General features: G+C 56.3%; 1 protein-coding gene across 1 annotated transcript; it reads right to left on the bottom strand.

Annotated features, from left to right (window-relative positions):
- Nucleotides 1–78: 78 nt before the first annotated feature.
- Nucleotides 79–22,929, bottom strand: ASS1 (argininosuccinate synthase 1). The gene is made up of 15 exons (XM_027877875.1): nt 22,871–22,929; nt 22,491–22,602; nt 21,987–22,055; nt 21,546–21,734; nt 19,132–19,188; nt 18,625–18,699; nt 16,255–16,325; nt 15,873–15,903; nt 12,071–12,161; nt 10,112–10,196; nt 9,138–9,202; nt 5,077–5,208; nt 1,761–1,917; nt 167–263; nt 79–120 (listed from the first exon to the last, which is right to left on the bottom strand). The coding sequence occupies exons 1-15, from the start codon at nt 22,879–22,881 to the stop codon at nt 79–81; spliced, it is 1,284 nt and encodes a 427-aa protein (XP_027733676.1). The 5' UTR covers nt 22,882–22,929.
- Nucleotides 22,930–23,509: the final 580 nt, after the last annotated feature.

The following is a 23,509-nucleotide window of genomic DNA, read 5'->3' on the forward strand; positions in this document are numbered from 1 at the left end:
AGCGAGGCTGGCTGCGCTGGGGAAGGCTGTAATTAGGCAGGGCTGGTGCTGGGGGGGGGGCTGGTGGCACCCCACTGCTCAGGGAGAGCTCGGTGGGGGGCCTTGGTGTACCCCCAGAGCCTGAATGGGGAAGGGGAAAGGTGCAGGGGGCTTCCCCCACACACACATTGAGGAGGGTCCCTCTCTGCCCCACAGACCTCAGTGAGTTGATGTTGATGAAGCCGGTGGCATCAGCAGGCTCATAGTCCCCTTGCACGTTCATGCTGTGGAGAGAAAGGCAGAGTGGGATGGGATTCCTGGGGGGAAACAGGGCTGCCCTTTGGGAAGGGAGAATTGTGGGTGACCCTTGAGCTGGCTGCTCCCACGGGCTGGTGCTGCTGCTGCCCCTCATCCACTGCTGGTGGGTGGGGGGGGGCTCCGGGTAGGGTCCCAGCCAGCCCTGGGTAAGGGGCACGTGGTTCAGGAGCAGCAGAGCCATGGGCCCACCCTGTGGCCATCCCCAGGCTCCCCAGGCCCTGCTAGAGACACAGATCCAAATTCCTTATGCTGTCCTTCATGTACATCATCATCCTTCCTCTCTCTGCTCCAGCACCGAGCAGGGATGCCATGTCCCAGGTATGGCTGTCCCATGGCAGGCAGGGCATGGCACTGGAAAGCGAATGGAATCCTGGGCAGGAAACACTGCCCTGGGCACGAAACAGGGCCCTGGGCAGGGACATCCCCAGCACCAAAGTGGGGGTTTATGGCTGTGCCAGCCGGTGCCTTGGTGCAGCACTCAGCGCATCCCCCTCCCCAAAGTGGCAGCCACCCACTGAATCCCAACTCCAACGGTCTCCTACATCCCCTAAACACACGGCTCATTTCCCAGAAACCACAAACCTGAAAGAAGGAAGTGGAGGGAAATAAAGAAGGAAAAAAAAAAAAAAAAGAAAGAGTTTACAACGATTTTACCTCCCCTGACGGGCTACAGAAAAACCTCTGTGCTTTTATTTTTGCTCATTCGAGTGGTTCTGACCTGCTCTATAATTACGTTACTTTCTACCTACTGTGCAGAGGCATTTCCACACAGCTCTGCCTCTCACAGCTTTCTCTCGGGTTCCTGTGACGCCGTCACTCAAAGGCTTTCAAACCAGCGATGTAGAAATCAAAAAGAAAAGGAAAATGGTTGGAGACGCAGGGAGAATAAGTGCCCCTGCTTTTCTCTCCCTCTCTCTTTTTCCTCTGTCCCACCCCCCTCCATCCTCCCTTTTTTTCTTCCTTCTTTTTTTTTTTTTTATATTTTTTTTAATACTTTATTCATTTAATCTCTCCAAGTGAGAGTGCGAAGCATAATGAAGGGTTGGGATGGATTATTAGGAGCTGTTGATTTTGAGGGGGAGGGAAGGGGGGAAAAAAAAGCCAGAGAAGAGAAAGAGAGAAGATAATTTGACATTTACTCCGACTGATCTAAACTCATTTGGGTGTATTTATGGCTTATAAAGTGTTTAGAGAGATTGAAAGGGGTGGAGGGAGGGCTGAGGGGGGGAGCGAGCGAGCGAGCAAACAACGTGGAGAGAAAGGGAAAAGCCAGAGGGGGAAAAAAAAAAATATTGACTTGAGAACATGGCTCGTGCTTCAGCGGGATGCTGGGCCAAGAGGATGGTGTCACTGGGAATGGGATGGGATGGGATGTGACAGGGCAGGATGCAACAAGGTAGGACGCGACAGGATGGGACGAGATTCTCGCTGCCGCCAGCCCTGCCCACCCTGGCCCCACTCACCTCACCAGCTCCTCGTTGTACAGGGACCTTGGGGACTCCCTGCCCAGGATGTAGACCTGGCCCTTGAAGACGGAGAGGCGGACGGTGCCCACCACAGGCTCCTGTGAGCGCCTGATGCAGTGCCGGAGGAACTCGCACTCGGGGCTGTGCCAGAACCCTGTGGGCAGGAGACAGGGTCAGAGCGGGAATGGGAGAGGCTGGAGCGCCCTGGGGTGCCCCCGGTGGCCCCCCAGGCTAAGTCCTGCAAGGCAGACTCCGGGTAATTTCCACGGGAAGGGATGCAATTGCAGGACTGGGAGAGGGAAATGCTGTGCTGGGACATCCAGGTTCAGCTCAGAGAGAAGGAACCCCATGTGTGTCCCTTCCTGTTGGCAGCCCTTAGGACCCCACTGGGAGAGGAGGCTGGAACGAGCTGGTGGAGAAGAGGCCATGGGACCATCCTCCTTCCATCAGGGGTGATCAGGGAAATTAAGGGATTTGTTAAGTAGGTACGAAACTGTCACTCAAAACCTACTATCTTGGGAGAGTCAGGTGGAGAAAGCAGCCCTCCGACACCCCAAACCCTCTGAGACATCAAGTGCATCACTGTCCCCCAAAAGACACCCTGTGGGAGCAGCCCATTGGCTTTGCCAGCCACCAAGGCCACCACAGTGCATGGAGGGGCTGTGGTCCTGCCTGCCAGCCCCCATGCCCCCTTCTGTCTCTAAGCGGGGTAATTAGCCGGGAAGCCCTTGGAGACCTGGAACAAAGCCTGGGAGATGTAGAAGGAGATAGAGGTGGAGAGAGAAAGAGCCCATTCACAGCCCTCCGGTCATCCCCAGGTTTTATCTCTCCCATCTCACTCCCTGCTCGAACACCGGTGCCCTCTCACCTTTCCCTTCCCAGCTGGGCTCCGGGGCCGAAGCCATTAAGGAAACAAACAATTTCTTTTGTTGTTTGGCCTCGCCAGCCCCCGAGTGGGGCCGTATCCTGCAGCCCCGTCCCTGGGGTCTGTGTGGCCCCGCTCCAAGACACAGCACCACAGCCCTGCAGCCCCTCACCCCCGAAACCACTCCCCACCCCACCACAGCACGGCTGAGGGGTTTGGGGACCCCTTTCCCTGCAACCAGCACTGCCATACCAACAGGAACTCCGGCTCCAGGCAAATAAACCCCTGGTTTTGGTAACCACCCTCCAGGAACAACCCTTCGATTATCGGGATTGATGCAGGGCTGCTGCATCCCTGTGAAAATAAACCCCAGACACATAAAAATAATAACCAGCTGCTTAAATCCTGACTCTGACAGCTCTGGGTGGGAGGAAGCATCACACCTCCATCCTTACCCCCCGAGTGCAGACACTGGAAGCGATCCCCCTTAATGATCTACCCACCATCCTGCCCTAATCACGGCGTGGGCAGGGGGACAATGGCATTTCCGCACCTGGATGTACCTGCCCAGACGGAACCGTCTTCAAAGCCGCCCCTCCACAATGGGATCAATGGGAACAGGCGGAAGATAAACACTAATTCCCCTAAAAACACGGACTAGCTGCAATAATGAAGTGTTAAAGGAAGGTGAGTTCGAAAGCCTGGCCTCCGGCATTGGGGTTGCTCCTTGGGTTCGGGATTGGCTGCCAGGGAAGTCTAGGACCATGCTGGAAATCCCTGAGGATTCAGGATTTGGAGCCAGGGAAACAGCAGCCTTCACCTGGCAAAGATAGGGAGGGAGAAGCGAAACCATGAGTCCCTGAGTGGCTCTTTAACCTGGTGGCTGCACAACTCAGTGGTTAGAAATAAACAAACAGGTTTATGCCTGAACTAAGAAAAAAAAAAAAAAAAGAAATAAAAACAAAGTTAAAATTAAGGCAGCCCAGGTCAAAGTCTAACAAAAATGGCCAGAGACAGAAGCGGCATCAGAGTGTGAATGAGGGCAGGAGCTGTGATCTAAGGGAAAGGTAACCAAGACTTCTGCAGCTCCTGCAGGGCCCTAAAATATGATTTAAGCAGCAAAGGGGCTCAGATACTAAATGTCAGTTGCTGAGGAAGATGGAGTAGGGAATGTCCTTAGAGGGGAAGGTGGCAAGCACCAGAAAGTGCCTGACCCAGTCCTGCTGTATCTGCTGCTGCCCAAATCCCAAGCTTCCAGCCAGGTTATTTACAGAGGATCTTCCCATGAAAGATCCCCATGGGAATCATCCCAGCCCCTTGTAGTTAAAAACACCCGAAAGGTGATGGGAGGAGGAACTGAGAGCGCAAGAAATCAGGACCTGTGAAAGATGAAAGTGTTGTTTGGATGGGGGCAGGAATCTTTCCAGTGTGGGGCCTCCAGGGGGTGTCAGTTCTGATCTGAGCACCCAAGTGTGGGCAGTAGGGTTTTGAGCCCATCTGTGGCATTTTGGGCTAATCCCACTTCCTTCAATTTACCACCAGTGACTGGGTTGGGGTGAATCCAGAGATCAATCCTCAGGGCAGTGATGATTCCCTTCCCAAGGTGCCATTCCCAGCCCTGGCAGCCTCTTGACCCAGTGAGCAAAGAGGATGCTGAGCTGAGACCCCTCAAACTCAACCCACAATCTGGAGCTGCAGCTGCTCCACAGGAGGGAGGACACGGGGCTTCATTTCTGCCCCTCACTGCTGGGTGAGCCAGTGTTCCCTTTTCCCTTCAGGCTCCCCAGCCTTCTCCAGGCCCTGCTGTCCTGGGCCAGGCTGGGAGCCCCTCCTGCAGCCCCAACCCGCAGTGCCCCTCTGTGGGCTGTGCACCACATAGCGCAGCTGGGACCCTCTACCTGCAGCCCCCAGCACCTCGAGGGGCCCCTGTGCCACACATCCCTGCCAGGGCATGGGAAGAGGTCCCTGACTTCAAATTCCATGGTAGGGATGGCTGTTCTGGGAGCTTGGGTGCCCCACACCCCAGAGTGTTTGAGTCCTCATGGGGTGAGAGCAGGCAGAGATGGAACGGGTTGGAGGTGAGAGCTGGGGAAAAGGTGGGGGGACAAAGGGATGGTGAATGACATCCCATGAGACATGTGTTTGTTGGGATGAAGGGGTGGCATTGGGTTGGGAGGGATTCTGGGAGCATCACCTCATGGAAGACAGCATCGCCTCCCAAAGGCAGGCACGGAGCTCCCTCGGCAGGAAAGCAGGCAGAGTGTGGCATTGAGCTCAGCCCAAACCCACCTTTTTCCCTTAGTGAGTAGCCTCAAAATCCACACCTGAATTTTACAACCCTGAGCACACATACTGGTGGGACCTGCAACCTCAAGCAGCACCAAGGGAGGAGGAGGAAGGCTGGGAGGAGGCTGCAGTGGCAGGTCCGGGCTGAAGGACCATACATACCGTTGTACACCAGCTCGGAGAATTTCAAGGCGAGCCCCTGCTTGATTTTCCGCACTTCCCGGTCCATGGTGAAGGCCTCGATATCTAAATGCGCGTGGTATAGGATCGTTCCCGCTGGGGTCTCATAGATACCTACCCATTTTTCCAGGCAGGGGGAAAAGCAGAAAAAGAGAGGGAAACGAATGAGACCAAAACTGTCAGCAAATGACAAAAAATAATGACTTGGCTGACAGAAGGAGCCGTGGTCGAGCGCATTCAGTCTCAGCTCGCTGTAAAATGCATCTGTCATTATATTCATGCTGGGGCCGAGACAGTCCACTCCGCACCTTGCGGAGAAAATTTCTAGATTCCCCTCTTTGAAGAGGCACTCTGACGAGGCTAAATGACAGGGTTTGGGAACCGATCCCCCCCACCCATCCGTGCCCAACGGTCTGCGGCTGAAAACCTGTAATTAGCGGAGCGACGCGGGGCACAGGCACGGGGAGCGCGGGGCCTGAAATACCCTCCTCTCCCCTCGGCTGGCGAGAAAGAGCCCCGCGCGTCCGCTGGGAAGCAATGAGGCTACCTGGGGGCTGGGAGGGAAACCTCCTCTGGGGCTGGCAAGGCCCCCCCCCCCCCCCAAGTCCCTTCCTGCTGCCCCTCCCTCCCCCCTTCAATGCACAAGGCCTGGGGATGGAGGATGCTTAATTGTTTCAGAAAGCTGCTCCTTTGTTCCAGCCGTTCAGGGCTTGTTTTCTGCCTAAAGTGGTTACTTGGTGTTTAAATAGGGGTGCAGTGCTCCCATCCAGGTCAGATGTGGGTGGAAAGGCGGTGGGTGAAACACTGAGCTTGTCCAGCAAGGAACACATGTTGGGAAAGGCTGTAACTTGTCCATGGTCAAGGCTGCTTCATCAGCATATCCTTGTCTGCCTGTGGGGATGGTCCCTTCCCAACACCAGGCAGCTGCTATGGCATGGGCATGGCAAAGGGGTTTGCTGACACACAAAGAAACCCTATAGAAAAGCAGCCCCAGTGAATGGTCCCCAACCAGTCCCAGCCCTGAGAGAGGGTGAGAGGAGCCCCCAGGGCAAAAAACCTCACCAGGCTCTGCTCTTTCAGTGCCCTGGAGAGTGGCACAGGCACACATCCTGTCCCAGAGTGGCCACAGCCCCACAGACACAACAGGAGCCCTTGCTGCATGGCAGCCCAAGCCATTTCCATCAAACCTCATCCCAACCAGTGTCCATGATTTCAGCATCCTTAAGGCACAGAACACGATCCCACCATCCCAAAGGAGAGCCAACCCCTCCTCTCCAGCCCCTCCAGTGATGTTGCAGCCTAGTCCTGACAGGGCTGTGGGAGCAGACAGCTGAGTTAACACCAAACCCCAGCTGTCCCCATGGCTATGGCGGTGGCACAGGAGTACAGAGCTCTATGTCCCCTCCAGCCCCTGACCATGGAGTGGAGCCCACCACTAACACAATTAATATTCCCTCTCCTTCCCCTTAGGAGGTGTTAAAGCCAATTTGGGCTGATGATTTGTGTACGTGCCTTGACCCCCACATTCTGCCCATCTGTGGGTCCTAGAGGATGGAGGACCAGAGTGTGTCAGCCAGGGCAGGGGGGAGGGCAGCTGACAGCCACACTCCAGCCTCGCCGCTGCCGAGGAGATAAGAGACACCTTCAAAGTGACACTCGCAGCATCTCCAAGTGTCTATTTTCATCTCCCCGTGTTTACAGGAAAAAGACAGAGGTGTCAGCACTGCAGCCCAGCGATGCTTCAATCACCCCATAATTACTGCTGGGGAAGGGGGGACTGCAGTCAGGGGGGGTGGGCATGGAGGGGGGCAGCCAAGGAGACAGCTGCTGCTACTTAAAATTTTCTAATTTGTAACCTTGGCTGTCATTTCACCTCCATCCAAGCAATTTTGCTGCGCCGAGTGCAGGCTGTCACTCCCGACGTCATTCACGGGACAGGATGGGAAGCAGTGACTTCCCCAGGGAGAATGCTGCCCATGGGAAAACGCTGCCCAAATTTCTACCCCTGGTCCAGGGCCGAGGCCAAGGTCGGCCTGATTTGTGTTCATTGCAGGGAAGGGGTTTTCCACTTTCCTGCTCCATCAGGAGGAAAGGGAAAAGGAAGGAGAGAGCCAAGGGGAGGAAAAGCCCCAGCCAAAAGCAGCACTCGGCTTTTGGCAGTGGCCACCCCCTCCTTCCCACTTCATCCCCACTGATTTCATTTACTTCACTTAATTAGCCCCCCTTCGGAGTTAAAAAGATAATTTGATAATGAGGATGTGAAAAGGCGGGAGAGGCAGGGCCGTGCTCCCAACGCAGCCCAGAGCCCCCGGCAGAGCCGTGCCCCCCCCCAGCCGGCTGCAGCTCCACTCCCTGGCACCCCATAATTACCCACCTCCTCCCACTAAAACAAATATGGCAAAACCGAGTTAATAGGGCTTAAAAGGCTGGTGCGGGTGCTTGCCACGTGCCCCTCGCCCATTAGGCCTTAACGAAGTTCAATTAGGAGCTTAGTAAAAAAAAAAAAAAAAAAATCAATGCAAACGAATTTTTCTCTTCTCCGTCTCCTCGGGTCTGGGAGACGAGGGAGAGGAGGCACCTTCTCTGCCACCTGCACAGCATGGAGGGATCAGTTCCTGCTGTTGACTGTGCCTCAGTTTCCCCAGCAGAGCTGGGGTCCCTGTGCTGCCCCAAAGAACCTGCAGAACCCTGAGTCAGCAGGGCCACCTCACACCACTGGGATTTAAGGGATCACCTCCTGCCCTGCTGACCCTAAGCCCATTTGGGGTCCAAAGTACTCCTGGCAGTGGGAAGGTGGGGTCACCTCAAGCTGCCCTGCACCCCAAAACCTCCGAGGGTGACGGAGGTACCCACAGCCCCCTCCTGTTCCAGCCCCTTTACATCCCCGCTCTCCATCTCTCCCACAGGACATCTTGTTGGAGCAGATTTCTCAAAGGTTTTTCTTAATCCCAAGAAGCAAAACTAGGGGCAGGATCCTGCTCAAAGCAAGTGGGGGAGCCACCCCAAGGTCTTGTCCCCACAGGAAGCCCACCCCAAGGTCTCATCCCCGCTGTGCACACCCCGCTGTCCCCACAACGCCCGGTCCTGCCGCGTCCGCCGGCGCACAAACACCACAGCGATCGCTCAGCAATGTCATGCAGGAGGCAGACATGACAGTTAAATGGGGTTTAGAGAAATTATTAAATGCTGGAAGGGTCACTAGAGCGTGTCAGTGGCTCTTAAAAAAAATAAAATAGATTTTGACAAATTACTCAGCATCCTGCATGCAAATGCGCCGGCTGGTGCGTGCGGGTCGGGGTTGGGGCTTTTTCTTCCTTCTTTTGGTTTTAATTCGATTATTCAAACCCAGATCAAATGATTTGGGGTTTTGATTCTCGCATTTTGCGGTGGATGCTCTTGTGAAGGGCCCTGCGGTGGGGAGGGAGAAACTCAGGCTGAGTCTAACCAAAATATTTGCTGTCACCCTGCACAGAGGGCAAGTTTAAAGAAAGGGAGCATCTAATTAGGTATTAACAGGGTTTAAAACAAAAGAGAGATGACAAGGAGATGGGAAATGAAGCTGAGCCACCTCGTTACTTAGTTCTGCACAGGGCAGCTTGCTGCCTCCAGAGGTTTCCAATGGAATTGATCCCAATGGACGATCAATACCAAGAGTCACGGCCTCCAAAATGCGTAGATAAATCAAAGAACTGGATTTTAAAAAACCCTCCATGACTTACATCAGCCTCCTATGTTTTCTAGTGTTACAGAGCCTGGCACCCTCCAGGAGCATCCTCCCACCAAGCCCACAGCCTGGTGTTTTTCCCACTGGAGACGGGTCTCACCTGGTGGCACTGGGACCCCAGGGCTGGCGCAAACAGGGGCAGCGAGTGGGCAGCTGCCATCATTAGAGAACAACCAGAAGCTGCTGCCACAGGGAGATCTCCATCAAAAGCTCATGGGGAGGAAAAGCCTGAGGTGGTGGGGTGACCTGAGCCACATCCCCCCGGGGTTTTCCTTTCTTTTTTGCTGTTTTTAGGGCATGGATGGCACCGCAGGCTCACCTCTGGACTTCATCCCGACGAAGCGGTTCTCCACGATGTCGATGCGCCCAACCCCGTGCTTGCCCCTGCGAGGAGAAGGGAGGTTGCAGCAGCCCCATCTCCACACTGGGACATGGGCAGCTGGGAGAGGTGGGTCAGAGGAGTGGACAGTGTGGGGCAAACCCCAAATGACAGCACAGTCAGCTCCTGAGCAGCACTAGTGCCCATCAGTAGTGACCTGGGGCCAGCAGCACCACAGGCGGCCGTGGCACTTGAGCCACTGGAAAATAAACCAGGCAAGGAGACAGGACATGCCACAGCTCTATTCCCAGCAGCCAAAGTAATTTTAAAACCACTTAATTAACATTTAAAAAATGAACTACATGGAAAAGTTCATTCCCATTCACCACCAGGGGGATAAAGGCAGGGGCACGGAGGAGGATTGAGGGGACCAGATGGTACTTAGGAGGAGCAGGTGCCCTCATGGGTGCTGCTCTATTTTTGGGCTAACCCCTGGGGATAGTTCTGTGCCAGTGGCATCAGAAACTGGGCATGGGGTGGCACAGGGCAGAAAACCCCAGAGGATGCTGCACATGTGGGAGGTGGGGATCTGGGGCTGAGCTGGGACCAGCGGCAAAGGGGTGCCCTGCAGACAGGGGCTCAGCCTCTGCAGTGGGCAGGGCAGCCCTCACCCAGCAGCTGGGGCACATGCACAATGCAGAGGGTGTTCAGAGGACTTTTTAACCCTCCTCATGCACAGAAAGCAACACCCTGGGGCATTGATGCCCTCGTGTTCCTGGTCTTCTGCCTGCCTCTGCTTGCTGGCATTTAGGGACAACTGGGACCCAGATGGGACCATCCCATGCTCACACTGCTGACCGCCATCCCTGGGCTCGTCAGGACGTGCCTGCTGCGAGCATCCTGTTTCTACCCCACCCTGGGTACCCTGGTCATCTGCCCTTGTCCCTGCTGCCAAGGGACAGAGTGGCACTCACGCGATGTCGTTCAGGTACACGAAGAGCTCCAGGGCCGAGGAACGAGTGGCTCCGTCCCCAGTGTTGGTGACCTTCACTGGGACACCTGCAGAGGCGGGGAGCGAGGACAGGCAGGATCAGCTGGTGTCAGGATCCCCCCGGAACATCATCCCGCAGGCGTTAAATAGATGTGACAGATATGAACTCTAAATAACTTCTTAAAAAGGCATATCCAAGCTGGTGCGAGGGGGAGGTGAGGGGAGGGGGGACCCACCTCGGGAGAGAGGCGAAATAAATAAATAAAAAAAAGGCCATAAAAATGTCACACCCCCCTCTTTTCCCCTCTCTTCTCCCTCTCTCTTTTTTAGGGCCTGTGAAATTGCAACCAGGCCCTTAACTAATTGAATTTCACGCTCCGCAATTGTCTTACAGCGCAGCACCTTCTGTCCCACCAGCCCCTGCCGGGGAGGGGGGACACGGTGACAAATGTGTGCCCCCCCTCCCTCGCCAGCACGGGGGGCGTCTGGGGGGGTGGGGGGGGAAGGACCCCCACACCGGGGCACGGCTGCTCGCACACGCACGCACACGCACCCCGCGGCGGGGTGCTCCCCGCCATGAATTAATTATTGCACCTTTTCTTTCCCCCCCCACCCCCCTCTTTTTTTTTTTTTATTTTCCCCTTAAATTTTTTTTAAGGGCACCGGGCAGGGGCAAAGGCAGGAGGGAAGGGGGGTTGGAAGGGGGGGGGGGGATGCTGAATAGAAAGAGGCATTTTTCTTTAGCGGTGTGAAATGAGCAATAAATGTATTAGGAAGCTGACAAGGGGGCTGCGGGGCCCACAAAGAAAAGCGGTGCGGAGTTGGAGGCTAATCCCCCCTCCATCTGCCCTCCTCATTACCATTTAACGCACTATCAGTTGCCAATCAGCCTCAATGCCTCCCTTTCTAGTCTTTATTATATAGGCGCCCGCAAGAGCCCTGTCTAGTGACGGGGGCTGTCAGCTCCCCACCACTGCCCCCCTCCCTCTAAACCCCCTATTTTCCAGGGGTTTATAAACTCAGTTGTAAATTGCTATTAAATGTAACTCGCGGCAATAATGAACCTTAAGCTGCTTCTCGGCGCGGGCCCCCCCACCCCGCGCCCTCCCCTCGCCCCGGCTCTTTTCTCTTCGCATCCTCCGCCGGGGTATTGGCCCGGGTCCGCCCGGCGAAGAGCCGACGTTGTCGGGGCCGTTGTTGGTGAAAGCTGCTTAGCCTTTGAAATAGTTAATAATTAGATTAAAACTTCAAATAAATTAACTAGGGGCTGAATGGGCTGCTGGAAGGAGGAGGGGGGGGCTGCTCCTTGCAGGGGGATCGTTATAATGGAGCAGGGATGCTGGCGGCGGGGAGGGGGTGCCCCCTCCCAGCGGGGCTTCCACACTCACCCCCCCAGCCTGGGCTGGGCTCGCTGCTGCTGCTGCCAGGATGGATGGTGGCACAGGAAGGGCCACGGCTGCTGGAGGTGGGAGATGCTGCCCAGTGTCCCCTCTCTGGTGAAGGCTCCGGGTCTGGGCCCTGCCGTGCGTCCCCAGGGATGTGATGGGGTGTCCCTGTCTCCTTCATTTAACACTGATAGTACCAAAGGCCAAATCCTGCTGGAGCATCTCCTCGGCTGTGACACCGAACAGGGCCACCTGGGTGTTCCCAGGGCCACCTGTGTGCCACCCCGCAGGAGAGGGACCACTGCACCTTGATGGCTGTGGAGGGGACTTTCTGCTCTCGGAGGGGTGCCAGCAACCCCTTGAGATCTAACCAGATCCTCTGCCCAGAGCCCCAGTGTGCTGCAAGCACCATCCTTATCCCTGATGCCACGAGTTCACCCTTGTGCCCTCACTCTGGAGATGCTCCTGGCTGCCAGGGAATCCTGCTCCTGGCTGGGAAGTGGGGCTTGTCTTTGGGGGGCCAAGGCACGAAGATCTGGCAGCAAGGAGGCTCTTACCCCGCTCAAACTCGATCTCCAGCACATCCGGGGTGTTGGGAGAGGTGGCCGGATCACGGGTCTTCGTGTAGAGCCCGGGGGGAGCCTGATTCTGCGGGGAGAAGGAGAGAAGTGGGAGAGTCAGTGGCATTGCCATGGCCAACAGTGCTGACATTCCCAGGCCCAGACTGCATCCCACAGCCCAAAGTAAATCCCCCTCTTCCCCTGGTGCACCCTCCATCCCAAAAGCGTACCCCACCACCCCAAAAGCGCAGGACCGGCGCAGTGCACCACCGGCGCTTACCGGGGCCCTGGGAACAAAGGGGTTGGAAGAATCAGCCAATTTTTCCCCTCAACTTGATCTCATCTTTTCCTCCAACGCCCCCACAGCTGGAGGCGGGATGGCTGCAGAGAAGCAAGTCAGGCAGGGAAAAGCGGGACGCTGGCAGCGAGCGGCGGGGCGGGCGGGTGCCCGCGTGTCCCCGCACCACGGCCGGGCTCATCCGCCGCTGACCGAAAAAACTAATGAGGAGGCCTGACCCCAGCAGGTGCTCCAGGCGCCACCGGCTCTTTCGTGGTGTCCCCGGGGTTAATACACACGGGGGAAAATAGAGCGGCAAAGCAAAAACCCATTTCAGAGCACATCAACCTTTATGTATATTGTTGTGGGGGTTTTTTGTGAGATTTATAGGAAAGAGGCATCTTATCTCCATCAGCGCCAGGCCAGCGGAGGCTCGGGCACCGATGGTGAATTGCTGCAATTGAAGTGCGTGCCAGAAGAAGGGGAGGGGGGGGAGATACAATAAAAAGGAGCTCTTCGTCCCAGAGAGCAAATGCTTTGCAATTTCACATGCCCCCTCGGCACTCACTCGCGATGTGACTGCACTTACTGACCCCAAAATACTTTCAGATCGGTGTTTGCAAACTCCTGTCTCCAAAGGGACTCCCCACCCAGCCGCAGCTCCAGGGGGTGGAGGGGAAACTGAGGCACAGAGCACCCAGTGCATGTGCAGAGTGGTGGAAAGGCAGGAGGCCTTTTAAAAGGTGGCAAACTGATTATTTCCCCACTAGACTCAGCTGGGGAGAGCTGGAGCTCTGGAAATCCTTGGGCAGTGGGGCCTTGCCTGCACCCACTCACCCACTGCTTGGCACACGCTCCCCCTGTTCCTCCTCTCCTTTATAAAGCACAGCTCTTCTCCTGCTCACTTGATAGAATCATGGAATACTTTGGGATAGAAAGGACCTTTAAAGACCTCTTTTCCTCCCTTCTCTTCCTTTCCACCAAGGTAAAAAAGGACAAGGCATAAAGCAAGTTAAGGAAAAGAACCCCCAAAATCCAACCAAGTGGTTGCTTTAAAAAAAAAAAAAAAAAAAAAAAGCTTTTTAAAAGGAAAATTAATTTCTCTACAGAAGTTTTCATCTAAAACTTTCACAGATGGTCAGTAAGAATTTTAGTGAAAACTTCCATTTATTTTTGTCCAAACATAATTTATATTTGCTGGAGCACTGCCAGCACCTGAGGGAAGCCCACCCAAACTGCAAGCACCCAGTCAACCCCTTTTCACCTGGGGTGCCCCTCCCTTGCCTCACCCCAAACCCTGGTGGGCACATCCCAACAGTAACCACAGCCAAATCCCGGGAATACAGACATAACTACCCGAGCACACTCTGCAGCAAAACTCCCCTCAGTTCCCATTTTATGTCGTTTTTACCCCTTTCCCTTGTTTTAAGGGAGAGGCGCTGGTAGGCAGGCGCATCTCCCTGTGCCCCTGCACACAGATTACACGGGCTGTGGATTTCAATTTTACATCGTCTGGCCTTTCCTAGCCCTGATCACACTTATTAACTAGATGAACCTGTGAGAGATGATGAAAAACTTTGAGTTCAAAAGGAAAAGATGGAAGAAGGGGGAGAAGAAATACCGGAAAGTATTAAAAACTCTTTACTAAACATTGGAAGTCAAAGTCAGGTAGTTTCCAATTTTCCGAGCCAACTATGAAAACCCCTATTAAATAAAATAACTAAATAGAAATAAAAGTGACATTTGGCTTGCATTCCATCATTACGGTGTGAGTCTGTCCTCTTTTTATTCTCTCTCCTAAAAGCACAGTTCAAATGACAAATAGTTTGTTGCAGTGTATCAATGCCTTCTATTTATCCCTCCCCGCAGGGGGGCTAGTCCTGCAATGTCATCTTTAAAGGGGAGAAGGAAAAAAAAAAAAGGGGGGGGGGAGAAAAAAGGGGAAAAAAAAAAGGAAGAGTGTGTGGAAAGGGAGAGAGGGAGGGGGGAAGAAAGAGGCAAGAAAAACGGGGCAAGAAGAGAAGAAATTGGAAGCAAATGGTCCATGAAGTAAACCATGATGCAGAGCTATCGATGCCGCAAATGGTTTATTCATCCGGCTGATATTGTTGTGCCCGGGACTGAATGAACTCTTTCAGAGTGCCATATGAAGTTAAAGCAAGTAAATTTCTATCTTTCTCCGCATTAGCTGCCTCATTGCCCTTCAATCGGGCCTCACAGAGGCAGAAAATAGCTCAACCATCTGCTTTCAAATCCCTGCGTTTGGCAGGTCCCGGGGGTTTGGGGAGGGGAGCCCGCCGTGCCTGGCACCTCGGATCCTGCCACAGCCACCAGGTGCCCGGCACTGCTTCCCGGGCCGGGGAGGGGACAGTGGTGACACCGCGCTCAGGGAAGCCACCTCCCAGCGCTGGCGGAGGGTGAGGTGCCCCAGCGGAGGATGCTCGGGGACGGGGTCAGGGCACTGGTCAGCCCCGTTTTCCAAGCTGGCTGTGGGAAGGAAGCGGGCTTGGCAGAGCCTGGGGACTGGGGGTCTTCCGCTAGAGAAGAGGAGAGGTGCTGGGTGCGGAGGGGTGGGTCAGGACGGGCGCGGGTCAGTCCCTTGCCAGCTCCAGCTAGAGGCACGAACGCCCATCCCGGTGCCAACCGCTCTCCTGGAGGAGAGGAGGCTCCTCGGGAACCCGACTTTGCAAAGCCTGACCCACGGACACCCCTCTGGAAGGCGCCGAAGGGGGAGCGGGACCCCCTCTCCACCTTCCCCTTCCTTCCCCCGCCGGAGGCACGCGTCAGCCCAGCTGCGGGGAGCCGGCTGCGGGCGCCGAGCTCCAGCGGCTCCTCTCCCTCTCCGCCTGCCTCCCCCTCCTTCTCCCCGGGTTGTCTAATTAGCGCTGATGGATAGTTTAAGTAGCCGCCGAGCGCGGTGACCCGCTGGAGCATGAACAGCGCCGGCAGGGCCAGCGGGCGGCCGGACCAACCAGCGCCGTTCGGAGCGGCCGGAGATGGTGCTGCGCTTCCAGCAGCACCTGGCAGCAGATCCCAGCGCCACCACCGGGCTCCTGGCCCCGTTGGGAGTCAGAACTGGTGGCCCCACGGATGCCCTCGGGGTCTCCAACACCCCACCCATCTAAGGGCAGGTTTTACCCCACGTTCCCACAGAGAGAGGGGATGGGAAAGCGAGGAGGGCCGGGCGAGCTGTAGGAACAGAGAGGGAACGCGAGCTACAGGGGCCAGCCCGAACCTCCGCCACCAGCTCCGACTCTCCCACCAGCACCTCATCTGTCTAATTGCTCTTTTATTGCTGCCCCGCGACATTGTCCCCTCCAGCGTCACCCTGAAACGGTCCCTTCCCCTATTCATGCCGGCGGCAATTAACGTGCCGGGGGAGGCGGAGGGGCCGGGGCGGGCGGCGGAGCCTCCCCGCACACACGGACGGCCCCGCCGTGAAATTTCCAATTAGGCTGCAAACACACGAGACGCCCCCGGCCCCGTGGCTGCCACGCTGGCCGGGTGGCCGTGATCGATTACCTTGGGGTTCTCCAGGATCCCGGCTTCGTAGCTGCAGCAGGCAGGGAAGGAGGGAGAAGTCACTGTAGCACCTGCAAACTGCAACCCCAAACCCCACCGGGATGACAACCCCACTCCCACCACCCCATGGATGGGAGTAAACACATGTTATGGATCTCCAGGGCACTTTAGCAGTAGCCCTGCAAAGAGAACCAGGAGATGGATGCTGCCACGTGGGATGTGGACAACTGAGAAGAAAGGGAGGCTGGAGGTTTCGGGGTCACCCGTGGTGAACAGGTCTGGGATGATGGAGGTGTGAAGGGCCACAAAGGGTGGAGGGGATTGGGGCCCCAGACCCTGTGTCCTCACCCCACAGAAGCTCCCCACTTGCCTGGCCTCTCACCTGATGTGCATGAGGTTCTCATCCATGCTCCAGGGTGTCTGGGGTGTCACAGGCACCGGGATCCCATGTTTCTGCCAAAAGAATGCATTGCCAACCAGTTAAGACAGCCTGTAGGCAATGCCAGCCCCCACTGGCACCGTTTCCCACCAGGATCAGCCCCAAAAGCTCAAAGGCACAACCCATCGTCACCCATAAGGCGGCACAGAGCAAGCTGCACACCCACGTTCCTGACCCTGGACAGCATCGGCTCCCACCACAAGGGCCACCTCGATGGGGACATCAGGGACATTGTGTGAATGGGAGGACAACAGCTGTCCCAGACCTGCCACAGGCTGAGAAGAGACCCCAGAGCACCCCATGAACCCCAGCAATGGGGACACCAACATGGACGTTGTGTTTTTCCTAGGTCCAGGTCCAAGACAGTGCAACATTCTCAGGCGCATGGTAGGACAACAGGTTGTCCTATGAAGGTCAGGAATTGGACTCAGTGATCCCTGTGGGTCCCTTTCAACCCAGGATGCTCCACAATTCTCCCAGCCGGGCTGCTTAACAAGGGGAGGCCACAATAACACAAAACCCCAAATCCACAGGATGCTCTGGAGGACTGATGCTCTGCAGGACTGACGCTCTGCCATGAGGGGACAGCAACGCAAACACACAGCAAAGTAGGTGTGGGGGTGTCTCCCCGAGCCTGGGCACCCCGAGCATGCCGTGCCAGGGGACAGGCGGCCCCACACCGGCTGCCTCCCCGGCACAGCACAGCGCGCCGCACCGAGCCCGGCTCCCTAACAAGGTCACTGGTGTGCTCAATTATCCACTGACATTTCAATGGGGGAAATTGCCTGTGAAGACGAGGTGAATACGCAGGGGAATTAGCAGGAGAGGTGATGGCAGCAGGCTGACAACTGGAGCCAGTGGGGACATCGCCCACCCCGCTGGTTTGAGGAGATGGGATGTGCCAGCTGTGGGATGGCCACGGGGAGACAGGGGTGGAGATGGTGGCTCTGGGCTCCCACTGTGCCCTGATGCATCTGTATTCTGGCATTTCAGTGTCATCACAGCAGGGACATCAGCCAAGGACTTGGCCAGGGACGGAGGAGCAGGGGCTGAGCAGAAGCTCCTTGTTTGCCAGGGAGAGGGGAAGGAAATACTTGTGGTTGTTTCATCACAGTCCTCAATCCATCACCTGAATACCATTCTGAAATACCTCCTAAGGCTGCAGAGGGGCTGAATCAGCTCTGGTCCTGGGAGGATGTTGCCTCAGGCTCATGGGTCCTGATTTGCTGGTACCACACCACAATTCCAGTGCGGGACCCCCTGGGATTCCCCTAATGTCCAAACCCATCCAAGGTGCTCGAAGGACCTGGCCACAAATCTCCCTCTCCTGAGCATGAAGAAGAAGAGACACACCCCCCCACCTTGTTTTCTAAGTACTAGGAACCCTCACCCCACAGCCTTTCCTCTTGGAACTGGGCCCCAATCCATTTCATTTCCCTTTCCCCCCCCCAAACAAACAAACACAAAAAACCCAAACCCCACAACCAAAACAAAACTCCCCAAACCCAAAACACATGTTCCCTTTTCCACCTATAATAAAAACCGCGGCGCTCTTAATAACTCCCCTACTTGACGATTTGTTTGGCAACATATGGAAAGCTCTCGTAAACTCGTCCCTTCATAATACAGCGGCAGATGGCAAACACAATCCTCAACACGCCACCCTCTCCTGGCGGCCCTAATGGGCTCGGAGGGCTCCTCACCCCACGCCACATCCCTCCAGCTCCACACCTCGCCTTCCCAGAGATTGCCCAGGCAGCTTCGACGGCAGCTATTTAAAAACTGAAGCAATTTTCTGGTTTATGCACAGAGCTGCCTTTTCCCTCTTGATTGATTGAGCCGAGTTGTCAAGCATTTCCATGAAGTCGCTTAAAAAAGAAAGGTACCCTGGTGGGCACGTAAAAACCTGATGCAAAACTTCTAATATGTTTTATTGTAACTTGTACTTCAAAAAGGAAGGGGCAACAAAGGTGAATTGTATTTGCTTTGTCTGCTACTCAAGTCAGGGAGCTGAGACCCGTTTCCTTGGAAAGCAGGTTACCGTTAATAGCCAGGTAATTATGGGGCTTTTAGAAAGGGAGAATGAAAAAAAAATTAATGGGGGAGGGGGAACCCCAACCAGAAGGCTGCAGTGTGGTGCTGGAGGGATGTTGTGCAGGGCTTGCTGCTGTCACCTGCCAAGCCACGGTGAGATCCCGTGGCCACGCTGAGCATCCCACAGCTACCCTGAGCTTTCCACAGCCGCTCTGAACATCTTTTGCTGCCCTTCTGGGTTCCCCAAGCATCCCACGGCCACACCACACCAGTTCCTACCTTGGCATAATCCATCAGCTCCCGGCGCCCAGGGAAGCGCTGGTAAAACTCGGGCAGCCTCCACGGTGCAACGACCTGATGGGAGCATGAGATGAGAACCCCCAGCCCTCAGGTAGCCCCTGGGCCCCCTTTGCCCCTTGGAGCAAGGGGACCCAGGACCCACAGGGTGTTGGTCCCCCAGATGAAATTTAATCTCCCAGCACAAGGGAAGGGGAGTAACCCAAACCCCTGATCCTAACCAGGCACTGGATGCAGGGGGCGAAACAGGCAGCATCGATTATCCAGCAGCTGCCTTAATACTGTTTCCTCTGTGGCCTCGTGGTGTTTGGGGTAAAAATAGGTCAATTAAGGATCATTACAGCCCCCTCAAATGCCAAAACGTCGCTGTGTGCAGCTGGTAGCTTGTTAAAGTGAGGTATGGCCGCTTGCCTCGGTGTTAAAACAGAGTTCCCCACCAGCTGGGGAGAGGCCAGGAGCCTGGGGGTGGGATGATTTCAGGTGCCTTACCTTGATTTTGGGACACAGGGCGTAGCAGGAGAGCTCGAACCGAACCTGGTCATTGCCCTGAAACGTGAATGGGAGATGTTGAGGAGTCCCTCCTCAGCAGGGCAGGCTGGGAAGCGGGTGCCCCCCCACCCTGACCCCACTGCTGGGGGACAGGATCTCACTCCTGGACCAGCTCGCACAGGGCCATGCAGCATCCTCTGGAGAGGAATGTTGCCTGACAGGGACACGGATTTGGATTTGGTGAAAGAAACGGCAAAATTAGCAGGAAATCTTAAGGAAAAAAAAAAAAAAAAGGCAGGAACATTAAAAGTGCAGATGATGAGTCAACAGCTCCCAGCTGTGCTACAGCCCCAGGGCTTCATGCAGGGAACTGAGAGGCTCAGGGGTTGCTGGGCAAGCACTGGTGGCAGTGCACACATGTGGGGGTGCACGTGTGTGACAACACACACATGCAACCTCTGAGGTGCTGCTTGGCTTCAGTCACAGCTCCCCTTGCAACACTGAAGACCTCAGGCATGGTGGGCAAGGATCCTCTGTCCTGTGGGGTCTCTCCTGGTCCCTCTCCAGGGCTTGTTTTAACCCCAAACCACCTTTCCTGGAGCTCGTACTAGCCAGGCATTCAAAATCCTCATGCAGCTCATTCACCAGGCTCCAAGGGAGACAGGCTGACCACAGACTCACCCAAGCTGTGCTCTGCCCTGGGCTGACTCCTGACAGCTGAACCAACAGAAACTCAGATTTGGATATTTTTCCCCCAAAGGCATCAAAGGACACGTGGAGAGAGAGGGCAAGGTGGGAGGAAAGACCATGGTGAGCAGGAAGATGCAGTAGCTCATAATTTATTAGCTCTGAACCTCCCTTTACCTTAATTGGCCCTTGCTGATGAGGTACCACTAATGAGGCCAGGTAGCTGGGAAGGGGTGAGGAGGGAGGCTGGGAGTTATTAGCACCTCCAAGGGAATAGCACTCACCAAAGCCTATTTTCCACCCATACCAAGGGGCAAACAGTTCCCCCCCCCTTCCCTCCTATTGGCCCTGGCCTGAAGGATACATTTACAACCGGCCTGGGAACTCCCTAAGGACTATTACACTCAGGCGAGTACATCCACCAAAGTACTCATTTCCCTTACAGGCCCAAAACACGTCCATCTGCTCCGGCAGCGGGGACGTCGCAGATGGTCCCATTTAAGGCGCCGCAGCCGGGTCGAGTTACCCGTGGTCGGTCCCTGCCCGTGCCCGCAGCTTAATGGCTTGGGAAGCAGGAGCCACCCAAGGTGTCCCAGCCAGTGGGGATGGCTGGTGGCACCCGGGAGCAGAGGGGACGTCACCTCGTTGTGGGTGTGTTGCCTCACGGCACTGTTTAGTGGGCGCTTCCAAGAGGGGGCTGCTGGGGATGGGTGAGATGGATGGTAAAGGAGTGCAGGGACCCCACTGCAGGAGGAGAGAGAATTATTTCTGTCGTGAAGACCCCCCAGCTGCCCCTCTGCCCCATCTCCTGGGTGCTGGCATGAACCTCGACAGCCTCCCAGCTGCACCTAACATGCCCCCCTCCTAAGAAGGTCCTCTGCCATAGCTGGAGACCCCCAAACCCAGCCACCCCAAATTCACTGTGACCCCTTGAGGGGGGTCACCTCGCCTTGCCAACCTACGCCACGATGGGCATGAGCTACACTTTGGGTCCCTGTGGGAAGGGAGGAGGAGGAGGTACCAGGCAGGACCTTGGGGTCACCCACTGAGCCCTCACCTGCACCAGGTGTCCCCACCTCGGGCTGGGCAGCATGAGGGCAGCGGCTGGAGGTGCCAGGGGTGGCCCACGGTCACGTCTCGTAGGTTCCACGCCCCAGCCACGCTCCCCGCGGGGGATTCCCCGTCTCCGGGGCCTCGGCTGGCCCCGAGCATCTCCTTTCTACGGTCTCTGGCTGCCTCTAGCGGCAAAGGGTCGTCCCTGCGTCGGCGGAGAAAGCGGGGACGGGGACCGGGACAACCGAGATAAAGACAGGAATGGGGATGGGGACCGGGACAACCAAGGATGGGGACAGGGACCAGGACAGATTGGGACAGGGACCGGGACAGCCAGAGATGAGGACAAGAATGGGACAGTCGCACGTATCCCAGGATGCCCCTAAACACCACGGATGGAGCTGGCTCAGTCCCAGCTGGCTCCTGGCCTGCACAGCCCCAGTCTGTAGCAGCATTTTGAAGCTGCTGCCCAAAACGGGGCGTTCGGCTCTGACCTCAGCCTTCCCGACAGGGAGAGGGAACCGAAATCGGGCACAGAAATCCCCGAAGCGAGAAGGAAGTGTTGAAATGCGGCTGAGTTTTGTACAGCCCTGCAGAGCACCCACAGAGCACTCAAAGCTTGGCCAATTGACCAATCCCTCCCCCCCTCCACCAGTGCCCCCGTCCTCCCTCACCTTGCCCGTGGCCCCGTGGGCGACGTACTGGGCTCCCTCCCGCTGAGCGATCTCCACCTGCTTGCGGGCGATGCAGGGCCGTGCCAGCGCCGTGCCCAGCAGGTACCGGTCCTCGTAGAGCGCGTTGGCCTGCACTGCTGGCCAGATGAACTCCTCCACGAACTCCCTGCTGACATCCTCGATGTAAACCTGCGGGCACAGAGAGGGCAGCTAAGGGGAGAACTCGCTCCCCCTCGGGATTTGGGGACAGTGCAGTGAAAGGTCCCTTTGCGTCCCCTTTCCTAGATGCTGCTAAAAGGCTTTGGTGCAAAACCTCTGGAGAAGGGATTTCTCACTGGCCCTGTCCCTCCTGCCAGAGATGGGATATGTGAGACCCCAGGGCTCAGCCCCACACTGGGGAGCAGGGGGAGCTCAAAGCCCCAGAGGGAGGGACCCTGTTACCTTCTTGGCCCCCAGTGCCAGCGCTTTCTTTCGTGCTGCCTCGAAATCTTCCTTCTGCCCAATGTTGGCCTGGAAAGGAAGAAAAAATACCAAGACTGAGTGTGAAAGGAGACCACAAAAACCCAGTGCAAGCCCAGTCTGTCATGGGGCATCATGCAAGGCATAACAGAGCCCATGCTGGCTGGGCTTGAGGCCACCCAGGATGGGCAAGAGGGGGGTTCCCCCCCGAGATGGCCATGCATCCCTCTGCCAAGCCCTGATCTGCTGCCCTCATTAGCAGAGGGTCATTATCTGGCAGGAACAGGCTGTGCCACGCAATCAGTTCAACAGATTAACACCCGCTCTGGGCAATGGTTAACCGGTGAGAGCAGGATTACCACTACAGCCACACATACACCAGGACCCCTGTCACTCACCCAGGTTCCCAGACTGCAGCTCAGCACCCCCTCCACCCCCAACCCCTGGGAAGAGGGTTCCTGTGATAGGGTTTGGCACAGAGCTCACCAGGTAGGCGATAACATCATAGCCTTGCTCCTTCAGCCACACCAGGATGCAGGAGGTGTCGAGGCCCCCGCTGTAGGCGAGGACCACTGTGCCCTTGGACTGAGCCATGCTGCTGACAAAGCAAAGGAAAAGGGGTTCGTGATGCCTTCAGCCCCTGTTGCAGCCATCAGGAAGGATCAGTTGAACCAAGAGCCCTCCTGGGGCTGCAGGGAGCAAAGGGAAGGCTGGGAGCAGAAGGAAAAGCCACAGCACCACGGTCACATCCAGTCTGCAGCTCCCAGCCAGGGAGGACACCCTGCCTGTGCACCAGCCAGTGCACCCAATGGTGGCTGGGCGATGGAAGGAGGCCAGGGCACCCATCAGAGCTGCTTCACTCTTACCTTTTCTCCATGCTGGCAACCCTGGAGCAGCCTGCACCACGCTCTGCAAGCACCCTGCAATGCCAGGGGGCTGAACTCAGGCGCAGGCGCCCGGCCGTGGTGAAGGCACAGCTCAGTGCCTTGCTCGGGCACGACCCAGCACATCTCAGGCCTCTGCAGAGAGCCACCCACCAGCTCAGCCCCAAGTGCCCTCTGGCACTGCTGGGCATGACATGGCTGCAGGGTTGGGGGTTTTGGAACTGTCTCCCAGAGCCCAGCCCAGCCCCGAGTCTAATTAATGCTTATGGAGCTTTTGTCCTAATTATGCTGCCCATGTTTTCTGCCAGCACAAAACACCCACGTGGGGATTCGTTGCCCCTCACCCTCCAGACAAGGATATCAAAGGACCTGAAACAACAGCAGGAGACGGTGGAGGATGCCTGGAGCTCAGGTGGAGGATGGGGTTCCCAGGCAGGAAGGGGCTCTGCAGTCCTGGGGCCAGGCTGTGAATCCCAGGGCCCCAGGAAGAGGCGATGCCAGCTGACCCTTGGCCGGGGGAGGTGGACAGCAGAGCCGGCCAATTCCTGTCCTGAGCAACTTTCACGCTGCTGCTGCTGCCAAGTCAGCACAATCCTGCTCCTGCAGGCAGGGAAGGCGCCC

Source organism: Empidonax traillii, unplaced genomic scaffold (assembly GCF_003031625.1).
Source record: "Empidonax traillii isolate 1590-97213 ecotype Southwest subspecies unplaced genomic scaffold, ASM303162v1 scaffold34:size3740991, whole genome shotgun sequence".
In the NCBI taxonomy this organism is placed as follows: domain Eukaryota; kingdom Metazoa; phylum Chordata; class Aves; order Passeriformes; family Tyrannidae; genus Empidonax; species Empidonax traillii.